The sequence below is a fragment of the Schistocerca gregaria genome, chromosome 2 (genome assembly GCF_023897955.1).
Source record: "Schistocerca gregaria isolate iqSchGreg1 chromosome 2, iqSchGreg1.2, whole genome shotgun sequence".
In the NCBI taxonomy this organism is placed as follows: Eukaryota; Metazoa; Arthropoda; class Insecta; order Orthoptera; family Acrididae; genus Schistocerca; species Schistocerca gregaria.
The window spans coordinates 317,142,839-317,157,760 of NC_064921.1; the positions used below are offsets into that span (position 1 = coordinate 317,142,839).

At 40.8% G+C, this 14,922-nt stretch overlaps 1 protein-coding gene across 3 annotated transcripts in view; it reads left to right on the forward strand.

The window, feature by feature from the left end:
• LOC126336943 (tumor protein D54) overlaps positions 1-14,922 on the forward strand; it is an 80,543-nt gene that overhangs the window by 44,526 nt on the left and 21,095 nt on the right. The window contains exons 1-2 of one of the 3 annotated variants that reach the window (XM_050001119.1): positions 9,914-11,284; positions 13,033-13,145. In XM_050001119.1, coding sequence (XP_049857076.1) covers positions 10,990-11,284; positions 13,033-13,145 — 408 coding nt within the window. In that variant the 5' untranslated portion in view covers positions 9,914-10,989. Of the gene's footprint in view, positions 1-9,913; positions 11,285-13,032; positions 13,146-14,922 lie in introns of those variants that run through there. The other 2 variants (XM_050001120.1, XM_050001121.1) reach the window with 2 other exon arrangements.

Consider the following 14,922-nt stretch of genomic DNA (forward strand, 5'->3'; position numbering starts at 1 on the left):
AGCTACTGCAAACAGCATAGTGAACACATTATTGTGGCCAAGATAGACACAAAGCCCACACCTACTACAGTAGTACAAGTTTATATGCCAACTAGCTCTGCAGATGACGAAGAAATTGAAGAAATGTATGATCAAATGAAAGAAATTATTCAGATAGTGAAGGGAGATAAAAATTTAATAGTCATGGGTGACTGGAATTCGGTAGTAGGAAAAGGGAGAGAGGGAAACGTAGTAGGTGAATATGGACTGGGGCAAAGAAATGAAAGAGGAAGCCGCCTGGTAGAATTTTGCACAGAGCACAACTTAATCATAGCTAACACTTGGTTCAAGAATCATAAAAGAAGGCTGTATACATGGAAGAAGCATGGTGATACTAGAAGGTATCAGATTATATAATGGTAAGACAGAGATTTAGGAACCAGGTTTTAAATTGTAAGACCTTTCCAGGGGCAGATGTGGACTCTGACCGCAATCTATTGATTATGACCTGTAGATTAAAACTGAAGAAACTGCAAAAAGGTGGGAATTTAAGGAGATGGGACATGGATAAACTGACTAAACCAGAGGTTGTACACAGTTTGAGGGAGAGCATAAGGGAGCAATTGACAGGAATGGGGGGAAAGAAATACAGTAGAAGAAGAATGGGTAGCTCTGAGGGATGTAGTAGTGAAGGCAGCAGAGGATAAAGTAGGTACAAAGACGAGGGCTGCTAGAAATCCTTGGGTAACAGAAGAAATATTGAATTTAATTGATGAAAGGAGAAAATATAAAAATGCATTAAACGAACCAGGCAAAAAGGAATACAAACGTCTCAAAAATGAGATCGACAGGAAGTGCAAAATGGCTAAGCAGGGATGGCTAGAGGACAAATGTAAGGATGTAGAGGCTTATCGCACTAGGGGTAAGATAGATACTGCCTACAGGAAAATTAAAGAAACCTTTGGAGAAAAGAGAGCCGCTTGTATGAATATCAAGAGCTCAGATGGAAACCCAGTTCTAAGCAAAGAAGGGAAGGCGGAGAGGTGGAAGGAGTATATAGAAGGTTTATACAAGGGTGATGTACTGGAAATGGAAGAGGATGCAGATGAAGATGAAATGGGAGATACAATACTGCGGGAAGAGTTTGACAGAGCACTGAAAGACCTGAGTCGAAACAAGGCCCCGGGAGTAGACAACATTCCATTGGAACTACTGACGGCCTTGGGAGAGCCAGTCATGACAAAACTGTACCATCTGGTGAGCAAGATGTATGAGACAGGCGAAATACCCTCAGACTTCAAGAAGAATATAATAATTCCAATCCCAAAGAAAGCAGGTGTTAACAGATGTGAAAATTACTGAACTATCAGTTTAATAAGTCACAGCTGCAAAATACTAACACGAATTCTTTACAGACGGATGGAAAAAATGGTAGAAGCGAACCTTGCGGAAGATCAGTTTGGATTCCGCAGAAATGTTGGAACACGTGAGCCAATACTAACCTTACGACTTATCTTAGAAGAAAGATTAAGAAAAGGCAAATCTATGTTTCTACCATTTGTAGACTTAGAGAAACCTTTTGACAATGTTGAATTGAATACTCTTTCAAATTCTAAAGGTGGCAGGGGTAAAATACAGGGAGCGTAAGGCTATTTACAATTTGTACAGAAACCAGATGGCAGTCATAAGAGTCGAGGGGCATGAAAGGGAAGCAGTGCTTGGGAATGGAGTGAGACAGGGCTGTAACCTATCCCCAATGTTATTCAATCTGTATATTGAGCAAGCAGTAAAGGAAACAAAAGAAAAATTTGGAGCAGGTATTAAAATCCATGGAGAAGAAATAAAAGGTTTGAGGTTGGGCGATGACATCGTAATTCTGTCAGAGACATGAAAGGACTTGGGAGAGCAGTTGAACGGATAGGAGGATACAAGATGAACATCAACAAAAGCAAAACGAGGATAATGGAATGTAGTCAATTTAAGTCGGGTGATGCTGAGGGAATTAGATTAGGAAATGACACTTAAAGTAGTAAAGGAGTTTTGCTATTTGGGGAGCAAAATAACTGATGATGGTTGAAGTAGAGAGGATATAAAATCTTGACTGGCAATGGCAAGGAAAGCGTTTTTGAAGAAGAGAAATTTGTTAACATGGGGTATAGATTTAAGTGCCAGGAAGTCTTTCCTGGAAGTATTTGTATGGAGTGTAGCCATGTATGGAAGTGAAACATGGACGATAAATAGTTTGGACAAGAAGAGAATAGAAGCTTTCGGATTGTGGTGCTACAGAAGAATGCTGAAGATTAGATGGGTAGATCACATAACTAATGAGGAGATATTGAATAGAATTGGGGAGAAGAGGAGTTTGTGGTACAACTAGACAAAAAGAAGGGACCGGTTGGTAGGACATGTTCTGAGGCATCAAGGGATCACAAATTTAGTATTGGAGGGCAGCGTAGAGGGTAAAAATCGTAAAGGGAGACTATGAGATGACTACACTAAGCAGATTCAGAAGAATGTTGGCTGCAGTAGGTACTGGGAGATGAAGCAGCTTGCACAGGATAGAGTAGCATGGAGAGCTGCATCAAACTAGTCTCAGGACTGAAGACAACAACAACAACAACAACAACAACAACAAGACGAGCTGTAAGTTTACACAAGCTCGATCAACAATGTAATTCAGGAATTAGCTTAATTTTTCGAGGAACCCCTTGACAAAATAGGAGTGACAGATGAGGAAACCAGTTTGGATTCGAAAGCACGAGGACCACTGCTAAGATTCTTGAATTCTTGTTGCAATTCATTGAAAACGGATGCAGTAGAATACTGCACGCCTTGCGATGCAAGAGACGTGCAGGTGCGATCCAAATGCAGATTGGATTTCTGCCTAGAATTCACTGAGTGAGAGCTCCTTGGGAATAAGATAAATTTGTTAACAAGACACTACTGTAAAAAAGATATAAGTATATTGAGAGACCGGTACCAGAATATCCAGAGTAATGAACAGATGTTCGCGAACCTAACACAACTTATTGCCCGAACCGCCCGTTTCTGAGTCAAAAATACCCTTTGAGAATGAGAAGATTTAACCCAAAGTGTAATGCCATATGTCATAAGCGAATGAAAATAAGTAAAGTAGACTACTATTCGCGTCGAACTATCACTTACTTCAGATACTGTTCTAATAGTAAAAATGGCAGCATTAAGACTTTAAGCACGATCCAAGGTGTGCGTGCGTGCGTGCGTGGGGCGTGTGTCGTTTTTCCGCGACAGTTTACTGTCTGTCTGAACACCGAGAAATTTGAACTGTACAGACTCACAAATAATATGCACATTATGTGTAATAAGAACGACAGGTTTGAATTGCTGGTTAGAAACTGTAAAAACTGGGCGTTACTGTGGTTCACCGTTAGTTTATTTACTGCAAGCCATGAAATTATATCTTGAACTCCGCTATTTGAAACAGTGAGAACGTTGCACAAAACGTTCTTTACTACCAAGCTAGAGTCGCCAGCAAAAAATGTTTAGAATCACCAATAATACTAGAAGGCATATCATTTATACACTGAACAGCCAAAGAAACTGGTACACCTGCCTAATATCGTCAGGGCCCCCATGAGCACGCAGAAGTGCCGCAACACGAAGTGGCATGGACTCGACTAATGTCTGAAGTAGTGCTGGAAGGAATTGACATCATTAATCCTACAGGGCTGCTCATAAATCCGTAAGCGTACGAGGGGATGGAGGTCTCCCCTGAACAGTACGTTGCAAGGCGTCCCAGATATGATCAGTAATGTTGATATCTAGGGAGTTTGGTGGTTAGCGGAGGTGTTTAAACCTAGAACAGTGTTCCTGGAGCAACTCTGTAGCAATTCTGGATGTGTGGGGTGTCGCGTTGTCCTGCTGGAATTGCCGAAGTACGTCTGAATGCACAATTGACATGAATGGGTGCAAGTGACCGACAGGATGCATACGTACTGTCATCTGTCAGTCGTATCTAGACGTATCAGGGGTGCCATATCACTCTAACTGCACACGCCCCACACCATTACAGAGCCTCCACCAGCTTGAACTGTCCACTGCTGACATGCAGAGTCCGTGGGTTCATGAGGCTGTCTCCATACCCGTACACGTCCATCCGTTCGATACAATTTGAAACGAGACTCGTCCGACTAGGCAACATGTTTCCAGTCATCAACAGTCCATTGTCGGTGTTGACCGGCCCAGGCGAGGCGTAAAACTTTGTGTCGTGCAGTCATCAAGCCCATATCAGCTGACACTTGTTAATGACACAGCATTGAAATCTGCATAAGGGTTGCACTTCTGTTATGTTGAACGATTCGCTTGAGTCGTCGTTGGTCCCGTTCTTGCAGGATCTTTTTCCGGACGCAGCGATGTCGGTGCATGCCTACACCAGTTTCTTTGGCACTTTAGTGTATAAATAAGGAACACGTGTGCCCACAACACTGATCCCTGGGGCACCACCACCCCCCCCCCCCCCCCCCCCCGCCATTTAACTGTGCCCCACTCGGACCCCACATCATAGCCATTCTCAGTACTGCTGTCCGTCTTCCGTCCTTCCAACAATCTCATCACGAGACTTCTGAAACTTCCAGATTAAAACTGTGCTGGACCGAGATTCGAACTCGGGGATCTTTGCCTATGGCGGGCAAGTGCTCAACCGACTGAGCAACCCAAGCACGATTCACGACACGTCCTCTCAGCTTTATTTCCGCCAGTACCTCATCTCCTTCCTTCCAAACTTCACAGAAGCTCTCCTGCGAAACTTGCAAGATAGCACTCCTGGACGAAAGGATATTGCGGAGACACGGCTTAACCCTGCAATAGGCAATGGTCACGAGTTAGTTTGGTCCCGCACACAGTTTTAATCTGCCAAGAGGTTTCATATGAGCGCACACTCCGCTGCAGAGTGAGAATTTCGTTCATGAGACTTCTGTTTCGCTACACACACTTCTGATTTCCGGCGAAGTAAGAAGATACCGGCATGTGTTTACAATAAATATTAACCAACTGAGTCCAGTGAAACCTTGTAATTCTCTCTCTTTCTCTCTTTCTCTCTCTCTCTCTCTCTCTCTCTCTCTCTCTCTCTCGCTGTTAACCTGTTTCCAACAGACGCTATGGTCTACTCCCACCACTGAAAATATGGGTTCCGCAGTGGTGGGCATGAGCCATTGCATTTATTCTATTATCTGATAATGCCCGATGTCGGCCGAAACCGGTACTTTCGTTAGGAAATTCTCTCTCTGTCTGTGTGTGTGTGTGTGTGTGTGTGTGTGTGTGTGTGTGTGTGTGTGTGTGTGTGTGTGTCGGACAATAAATTTTCACATCCGAAAAGTTTGTTAATAATTAATGTTGTCCTAGATGATAAGAAAGCAACAAGTACTTCTAATTTATTTATTTATTTTTGCGCTATAATATGCAATTAGAAAATTGAGCTGCTCCTATAACTACAAAATATGTCAGCCCATCCAAATACTTAGTATAGTATATGAAATGGATTGGACACGAAGGCTCGATTATAGGTAAGGCAGGTGACAGTCTAAGTACGGTTCATTGGCAGGGTACTCCAGAAAACACAAATGTTCTGCAGAGGAGACTATTCACCAATCACAAGTGCGTCCCATCTTAGTCCTGGCCCGATACGCTTAAGCAGTATTCCAACAGAGGACATTGAACGTATACAAAGAAAAGCGGCGAAAGTGGTCACAGGTTTGTGTGACTCGCAGGCGAGAATCATGGAAATGTTGAAAAACGTAAGTTGGGAGGCATTTGAAGATGCCACCAGTTAGGTATATCACGAAAGCTTTCTTGCATTGAAGAACTGATATCAAGTGAAGAATCTGGAGATATTCCTCATCCTTCTACGATCACTCCCGTAGGGACTGAAAAGATGAGACTGATTATAGCTCGTACGGAGGCTTTTGAACAGCCGTTCTTCCCGAGCTCCGTAAGATATTATAAGCAGAAGAAACTCTAACATGTACCTGGCTAATCAGCCTCTACCATGCACTGCACTCCAGTGGTTTGCAGAGTGTGTTTGTTGATTTAAATGTTGCTGTCTCGTCGTTGTAAAGGTTAAGTTGAAATCTAACAGGCAGGCCCATTCCGACTAACACATTGCCTTTCGTCAGCCTCCCTACCCCCCCCCCCCCCCCCCTTCCAGGGGTCATGTGGAACCAACAGTTCAGTGAACTTCTGTTTCAGTACGCTAGTGGTTTACCACTTCACCATGGTGCTTATAAGTGTCGAACCGATCATAAACAATTACTCTTTAACACTAGTAACTTTTAAAGCAACTGCTACTGCGATTAGTCAAACTGAAAGCGCTGAATTGTAAAGGGATTAAAGCTAGAATGAGACTGTTCAAATTAGCAGAACCTTCCACAACCGGTGTTACCATCCCTCGGAGTTAAGCAAATTATCAGATAAGAATCAACACCGGTTTCATCATATGTGTTAAGTTAATAAAAAAAACCTTGACGGTACCTTAAACAATATTAGCGTGGAATGTTCAATCTGTGGATGCTAAAGAACAGCAGTTGAGACCTGGTTTCTTCATGCTGCATTCTTCGGAATAGCATCCCATTTAACCTTCCTTGTGCGTCTGATTCAGATGAAATTTCCTTGTCATCACGTGCAACAAAATAACTTTAGTTTATTTGAGATTAGGTTGCCAACTTAACACTTGGAGCAGAACTGTTTCAAACCCGTAGATAACGTATCTATTCTTTCCTTCGATGAAAAGAACACACTCTAGGACATGTTACATCCATATATTACGTACTGTTCCTGTGCACAGATAAAAATTGGAGCAGACGTTGCAGGGCATTTTTAACGACATTTTATTGCAAACGTCTTATGCTACATTGTACAAAGTGAATTCGTTTCACAAATTACAGAAAACGTCTTTATATTCTAGTCGAATAAGATGCATCTAATGAAGTAATACCTCATGTCATGATGGCCCATAGCCAGTCTACGACATGGAAGCATCTAGTATATTGAAACTTCGTGCCAGATCAAAACTGTGTCCTGGACCGAGACTTTAACGCCATTTCTTTCCCTTTGGCGGGCAAGTACTCTACCGACAGCTTCCCAAGCACGACCCACGACCCGTCCTCACAGCTAATATTATTACTACATCGACGCCACAGTAATAGTGAGTTCTTAGAAAGAACAATAGCAAGTACCGGAAGGAGCTGGCTTATGTATTGCATTTGTGGCTGACGACATTATCGTAGCAACTATTCCCAAACAGCATGCGCATCAATCGTCCACCCCCACCCCTAACAGCAGCAGCGAAAGGAATAGCATCACGTACAGCATCGCCGTCAACACCGGCAACAGCACAGATATCACCAGCGGAACAGCATACGAGTGTCGTTCAATAAATAATTCCCCACGTTTTTTTTTTTAAAGCCATTAATGAACAAACGTCCTTGTTGGTGCTTAACATTTGATGTTCTGTGCGCCGGTGAAGTTCCTAACCGTTCTGGCAGGTGGCAGAGCCGTAGTAGTGTCAAAATGGGTCTACATCCGACTCATGTTACAAGCGGCTTGCTGTTATTGAATTCTTGTGTGTAGAAATAGAAACCGTGCTGAACATCTGCAAACGTTTGTTTGCAGTGTATGGCGATGTTACAGTTCCTAGGACTACGGTTGGGCGATGGGTAAAGGACGTTAAAGCCTCAGGAAATGCAGAAACAGAGCTCCATGATCAGCCACACTCGGAACGTCCTGTTACAGCCACTGCTTCAGACATGCTGAATCGTGCGTTTGCCATTATTCGTGCCAATCGGCGCATCACAACTCGACAATGGCTCTAAGTTGTCGGTCAGCATTGGAAGTGCGTCTGCAATGATACTCTCGCATATTCAAAGAGGTGCTCACGATGGGTTCCCCGAATGCTCATGGCGGACCACAAGATTCAAAGAAAGGCCATTTCATGTGAATTGTTGGAGCATTTTGAGACCTAGAGATAAGCCTTTTTGTCACGGATCGCTACAGGGGACGAAAGCTGGGTGCACCACTTTGCGCCGGAAACAAAAAGGCAGTCCATGGAGTGACATCATCCTCATTCACCACAAAAGAAGAAATTCAAGACGACCCCTTCTGCCGGAAAAGTCATGCTGACAGTCTTCTGGGATTGTGATGGCGTCATTCTCGTGGGTGTGATGCCAATAGTCAGCCATAAATTCAGAGGTATACGTGAAGACTTTGAATAAACTCACGAATCGTTTCCGATGTATTCGATCAGACAAGAATCCAGCTGAAATCTTGCTCCAACACGATAATTCATGCCCACAACCAGGTCTGAGAACCAGGGAACACATCGCCACATAGGGCTGGACACCATTGCCCCAGCCACCCTTCAGTCAGACCTGTCACCCTCGGACTTTCATCTCTTTGGACCGCTTAAAAATTCTTTACAGGGAACACACTTTGAAGATGACGAGTGTGTTAGTCATGCAGTGAAAACATGGCTACACGTACAGGACTACAGCTTTTACCAGCAGGGAGTACATTTTCTTCCACAACGTTGGCCTACGGCCATAGCACGTGATGGAGACTACCTAGAAAATCGGAGAGGGACGAGACATGTTGATATACTGTCACCAAATTCTGACTCTTAACAATAAATATGTTGTGAGGAAAAAATGTGGGGCTTTACTTATTGCACGACCCTCAGAATCTGTCAGTACTTGCAGATCATACAACCAGAGACTAAAACATGAACCTGTAGGCAGAAATTATACTATAAACTTACGTATCAAATCGCTGAGTGCACTTAGAGGGCTGAATCCACGTTAACGCTCCTAATGCCACTGTGGTCAGTATGACCCCACAAGCACATTGGAAATACATACCTCCCGTGTTCTCAAAACTATTATTTGCAAAATATTACATTCATTTACTGCACCCACTGATGTTTCATATATTTTTATGTTTACAACACACTAAATTTATTCATGGTTTTTGCACTGAGTACCACTGCGGCCAGTAGGACCCCAACCTAAATTTACTTTTGTTTCTTGAGTTTAATGTTCATTAAAATAGAATCATTGTTAGTTTGAAGAACTGTAATGAACGTGTTTGTTACACCATTAAAATACTGCCAATGTATTCGGTGTATATTCCATGGGGTCTGTATCACCTCAGTGATACTCAGCGAGGCCGGCTGGAGTGGCCGAGCGGTTCTAGGCGCTACAGTCTGGAACCGCGCGACCGCTACGGTCGCACGTTCGAATCCTGTCTCGGGCATGGATGTGCGTGATGTCCTTAGGTTGGTTAGGTTTAAATAGTTCTAAGTTCTAGGTCGCTGATCTCAGACGTTAAGTCCCATAGTGCTCAGAGCGATTTGATACTCAGCGAGAAAAAACCTCGGTAGTACGAGGATTAAACTGTAGTCTCCCTATAAATGACTGGGTCGGTCATGTCGAAGGGAGACAACCATCTATCACCTCCAACAAGACAATGCCTGTGGTGGTCGAATAATATTGATTGATGACCGCTCTACTTTATGTACAAAATCGTACACACACTAATTTGTTGTTGACTCCCATAAATTATAACGCCTTCGCAGTAAATTGTGTACCTGTGACTGGAGGGAGGAAACAGCGCTTGCCTCGTGGAAAAATGTAAACGCACAATGGGTCAGCGTAACGAAAAAAAAAAGAAAAAATGCGTTTGCTTGCAACATTTATGCCTCATTTGACGCGGATAAGTCAGTCCTGGTTACGGTGTCTTTCAGAATTTGTGTAGAGAAGGTGGTTAGAAACGCAGAAAGGACACCATTAAAAATCTCTTACAGCAAAACTACTTCCAATAGTTTGGGTACGCAAGGGCGAATTGAGAGTTGAGTTGCTGGCGGGGCGGAATACCTGTGTGGTGACGTAGCGGCTGCTAGCTGGAGAAAAAGAAACGTGGGAGGAGAATGCCAGACAGCTGGATCCAGCGTGCCGGGTCAGTCTTGTTTTACCTGCGAATAGTGCGCGTGTGGTCTGTGCCGTTGTGTACCGTTACACGTGGCATTCAATGCGGAGTCCGGTCTGACAGGCGCTCAGCACTAGGTGTCAACGCCGCATAGTAAACGATTTTCCTTTTAAAGTGTTTTACATAGCACTTGCGTGTGAACTGTTGAAATTCACTATGCACCAGTGATGATACATTTCGTATGGAGGGATAGCTCGGCCTCTGGAAATTAGTCTTGTTATCGCTTTACATCGTTGCGAATATATCACTTGCAGTGAAGCTACTTGAGTGTTTGTCACGACAGAGGCACAAATACGGAACATAGAGCAAAAAATATTGCGACCCAGTTCGGTGGTCTTGATGTAAAGATGCTGTTGACATTAAATAGATCAGGACTATCAGCTCACTGAATGATATTTCCGCTTTCTAAAATGTTCAGCAGACCGTGTTTGATCCAACATTGACAAATTTTATTAACAATTGTGCAGCTATAGGCGTTGAACTTTAATTGGTTCAGTCAGAACTCTGCTTCTCCCCCAGTTTTCAGTCGGAGCTTAAGCCAAGATTCCGTGATTTATTATTCTTGAGGTCCATTTTTCTAAGCCATGAAACGACTTTCCCCAGTGAAGCATGTATGTTAAAAAAAAGTTTTTTTTAACTGCTCATCTTGAATCAAGCGTAACAGAGTAATTCCCATATAATGTAATATGATAAACTATAATGGATTAGCTTAATGCTTATGCCACAAACTAGTAATGTGTGCCCATTTTCATTTCCTTAGATTTAAAACGTCACACACATTTCCAAAGGAACTTAGTTTATTTGCAGAAGTACAAAATCAAAAAAGTTGACACACAGCTTGTTTGGCTGAAATTGCCAGTAAGTGAATTTATAAATAAAACATCGCAGATTACATAGTAAATGCAGTTGCAGGTTATAGACAGAGAACCACTGATTAAATTGGTAGTATCCAAATGAATATTATTTAAACACATTATAATGTTTTAAACTACCAAAGATATGGATGATGAGCCTCAGTCCCTCGAATATGAAGAAGATTGCTACTACGCATACATATCAGGATCGGGAACACCAAGTTTTGATCATAATTGGCCAGATGATGTAGATTCAAGTACTTTCTGTATTGTTGATGAACATGATGAATCATCCCTGGAAACAGAGTCGTGTAGTGTGGAAACGGAGTTTCAGAAAAAGCCACATAATGTCAAAGTAACATTTCAAGATATTTCAAAGCCCTATCTTGCTCGTGTCAGCAGCCCCAAAAACTACAGGCGTTTTCTGCAACTTGTGAAAGGTATTCAGTTTTTATAATGTAGCACGAATCTTTGAGTGTGTGAAAGAGAATTTAAAAAAAAAAAAATGTTGTAGCATCTGCTTTCAATCTTGTATATACTTACTTAGCAATCTGTATGTCAGACAGTGTTCAGTAATTTGTGCATATAGCATATTTCCACTCAACCTAAATTTTTCTCACTGCATTTAAATGGGAGCTGTGTTTATTTTAAAATTGTCTTATCATATGTTGTTTCATTTCACTCAGTGAATTTGCATCCTAATGGGATTGTAACATATTCATAATAAAGGAAAATTGGCATTTATTAATTATGACTTTTGCTATTAATACAAAATGTTTTTTGCAAGTAATAACAATTGAGATTTTTTCCTCTAAATTGCAGATATTAGAGGCACTGACTGTGCTCCATATTTTTAGTTCACTGTAGCAAATTGAAATGAAAGTACATGTTATTAGTAAAGAGCTGTATACCTTCATTGATGTTAAAATGAACTGCACACAGATACACATTGAGGTGCAACAATGTGGCAGTGGCAACTAAGTTCTTGAAAATTACTCATATTTCTCATGTGTAATAATAGAAATTTAGCTAAATATATTGTCTGGTCCTGCTTACTAGCATAATGCTGTTCCCAGCTGTTCATTGTTTAGGGCAAAAGACACAGCTGTTAATCAGTTTTTATTGCCAAATATTTAGGTCATTGTGCAAGCCACTACAAACACTTGAGATTTGGAAATTGAGCGTACTCATTCTGGTTGTCCATAGAAATATAATCTCCCACACATAATGTGTCCAGTTAACTTCAGAGTATTCAGCTAGAGGTCCAGAAGAATGCGGCACACAGTTCGGATATTTGGCCATTCCAGTTGTCATGTGTTCTCATACAGTTTCGAGTGAATGGCAGTTTGTTAGAGGTGATCAGATGAAAAATTAGTCTTGCAATGACTACACGACTATAGATGGGATTTCTGCAGTAAGCTGTTACAAATTTATTGAAACTTAAGAATTTCTTTATAGAATTACGCTGAACACGTTGATTTTTGCCATCAATTTACACAGTGTCTATTAGTTTACAAATCATCTTTTATATGTCTAATAATAATACATTTATGCTGTGTGGGAAATATGTAGAGTTTCTTTACGTTTATGTAATCCAAAGTAGATCGATGAAGTTGAGATAAATATTCCTCCTCATATGCATGCATAAATATTGGATTCACATGCACTAATTACAGCTCATATAGCTTCTATAAATGGTAGCAAAGTTTCCCTTGAGTGGTTACAATATTCGATCCACATTAGTGTTTTGTGCTGGTATTTTTTGCTTTATCTTAATAGCATTTAATATAATGACAGTTGTACGAACTGTCAGAAGTAAGCAACCTGTGGAAAGGTTAAAGTAGCACATTTCCCTTTGTTTTGCAGACAATTCAGCACTGGCAGTCTTCCTTAATTTTCACTTCAAAAAGGTGATTATTTAACTGTATCTCTTTCAGTGGGAGATTTAAAGAGCAGGTACAAAAAAGAGTACTGTTACACCTTTTTATTTTTATTACCTGTATATGGTTGTTGTAGTTGTAGAACAGGGCAGGAATATTTGCAGTCATTTTGATGTGTTACTTTCTCCATGTGCATGATAATTTTGAACCATATCTAAAATGATGGCTTCTGTGTAAATAATTTTATATGAGTGACAGCTAAAATCTTTACAAGTAAAATGATTTAAAATATCCTCTTCTGTTTACAGCTGAGGAGGCCCCTACTGACGTCTCACCTGATTCTGGTATCAATGAACTTCAGGGTTTGAGTCCTGAGGAACAAGAGAGACAGAAACAGGAATGGCAGCAGGAGCTTGTAAAGGTATCTCTCTCTCTCTCTCTCTCTCTCTCTCTCTCTCTCTCTCTCTCTCTCTCTCTCTCTCTCCCCCTCCCACGTACAAGTAAGCTTCAACAGAAGCAGTTTGGTATTTACCACACTACACAAAACATGACTGCAATATGTCTAATGACCTCATTGTTAACAGGATATTTCTTCAGATAGTTAGAGGTGCATCATAAAGCATAATGAGATCATCATAAGAGAAAAAAAACTGAATTATGAACACATCAAAACATGCAGTTCTACTAGTTGGCTGTAATTTTCAGCAAGTTCAGATATTGCGTGCCATCATTACAGCCAGCCTGGAGATTAGATCAACAGGACAGAAGAATGAGTTAGATAAGGTGATAATATTTCACCAGAAGTATGTTCCAATATGTGGGGAGGTGTTAAAATCCTTAAACTGTGAGGAGAAGGAAATGTTATCAGTATTCTGTATTCAAAATATCTTCAGTTAGTTTTGACTGCTAGTTATCCAACAACTCAGTCAAATTAGTATGAGTGTAGTGCTCAAATTTAACATTTAAAGACAAAAACCATATAAAATCAGTATCCTCAAAGGAAAACATTTAAGGTTATCAGTAGCTTCATTGGGCAACTTGGGGGTTTGATGAACCCAAGGTGAGCTATAAGAAAATTGCTCAAAAGAAGAATTAGTTTATTTATTGAGTCAAATAAAATTTTTACTGAATGCGTTGATACAATGAAAAAATATGTATGTATTATGTGGCCCACTGTCAAACAGAAAGCAGTCACATATGGGAGTAGCTTTGCTGCTGATGTAATACCAGAAGCATGCTGGTCTCTGATTGGGAGACAGTGAGGCAGTTCACATCATTGAAGTACTCAAGGTGCTATTGGAAGCTGTTCCGCAGTAGAAGTTTCAATGTTGGAGTGGAAATGCTGGTGATACACCAGTGAGACAAAATGAATATTTGTATTCAGAAGCAGAGACCCTTCAAAAGGTACTGGGATAGAGATACGCGGGACATTTTTTGTTGATGACGCAAGAGTGCTGCTCTCATTAAGGTGTGTTCTCTTAGAAGCACAGCAGTTGCATTTGAATATTAATAATAAATCTGAGTTTCTCTCTTTTGGAAGAAAGTGAAATGTATTTTTCCCCTTATTTCTTTATAAAATAAAGTACAAAATGCAAATTGTGCAATAAACTATAGAAAGAAAAATGTTGTGAATAATGAAATGGACCGGGAAGACACATTTAACTTGTTTATTTGATCTGCTTAAATTGTATCATAGTTCTTCATTTATGTAACTTTTGTATTGCAGTTTAATTCATAATATCATGAAAATATTATTAGCAGTGAAAAGATGACATGAACCAATTGTAGGGACATCTGAGATAGACAGAAGCTGAGCATGAGTTGAGAATTTCATTGAGATGGTTATTGCATTGAAATTGACTGGTCATATAAACACACTGACTCATAGATATTTGACTAAGCTGCCTAGTGGAAGGTGGATGCATGAAAAAGTAGCAGGAAAAACTTAGAAGCTTTAATATTCCAAAATCCTTGACCCACCAGTGGACAAAAATGTCTGCCACTGTTTCTAACGACACTACTTAATTGAACCCAGTGCGTAGACACATCTGTGTTCATATATTGTGAAGGTACCAGATGTTTCTTTACAGTTGAAAAGTGTGTGTGAAGTTCCACATTCTGGACATTCTTTCAGGAAATTAGGTTAATTACTAAAATGTAAAGATCAGATACACAATTACTAATAAATCTTGGAGTTT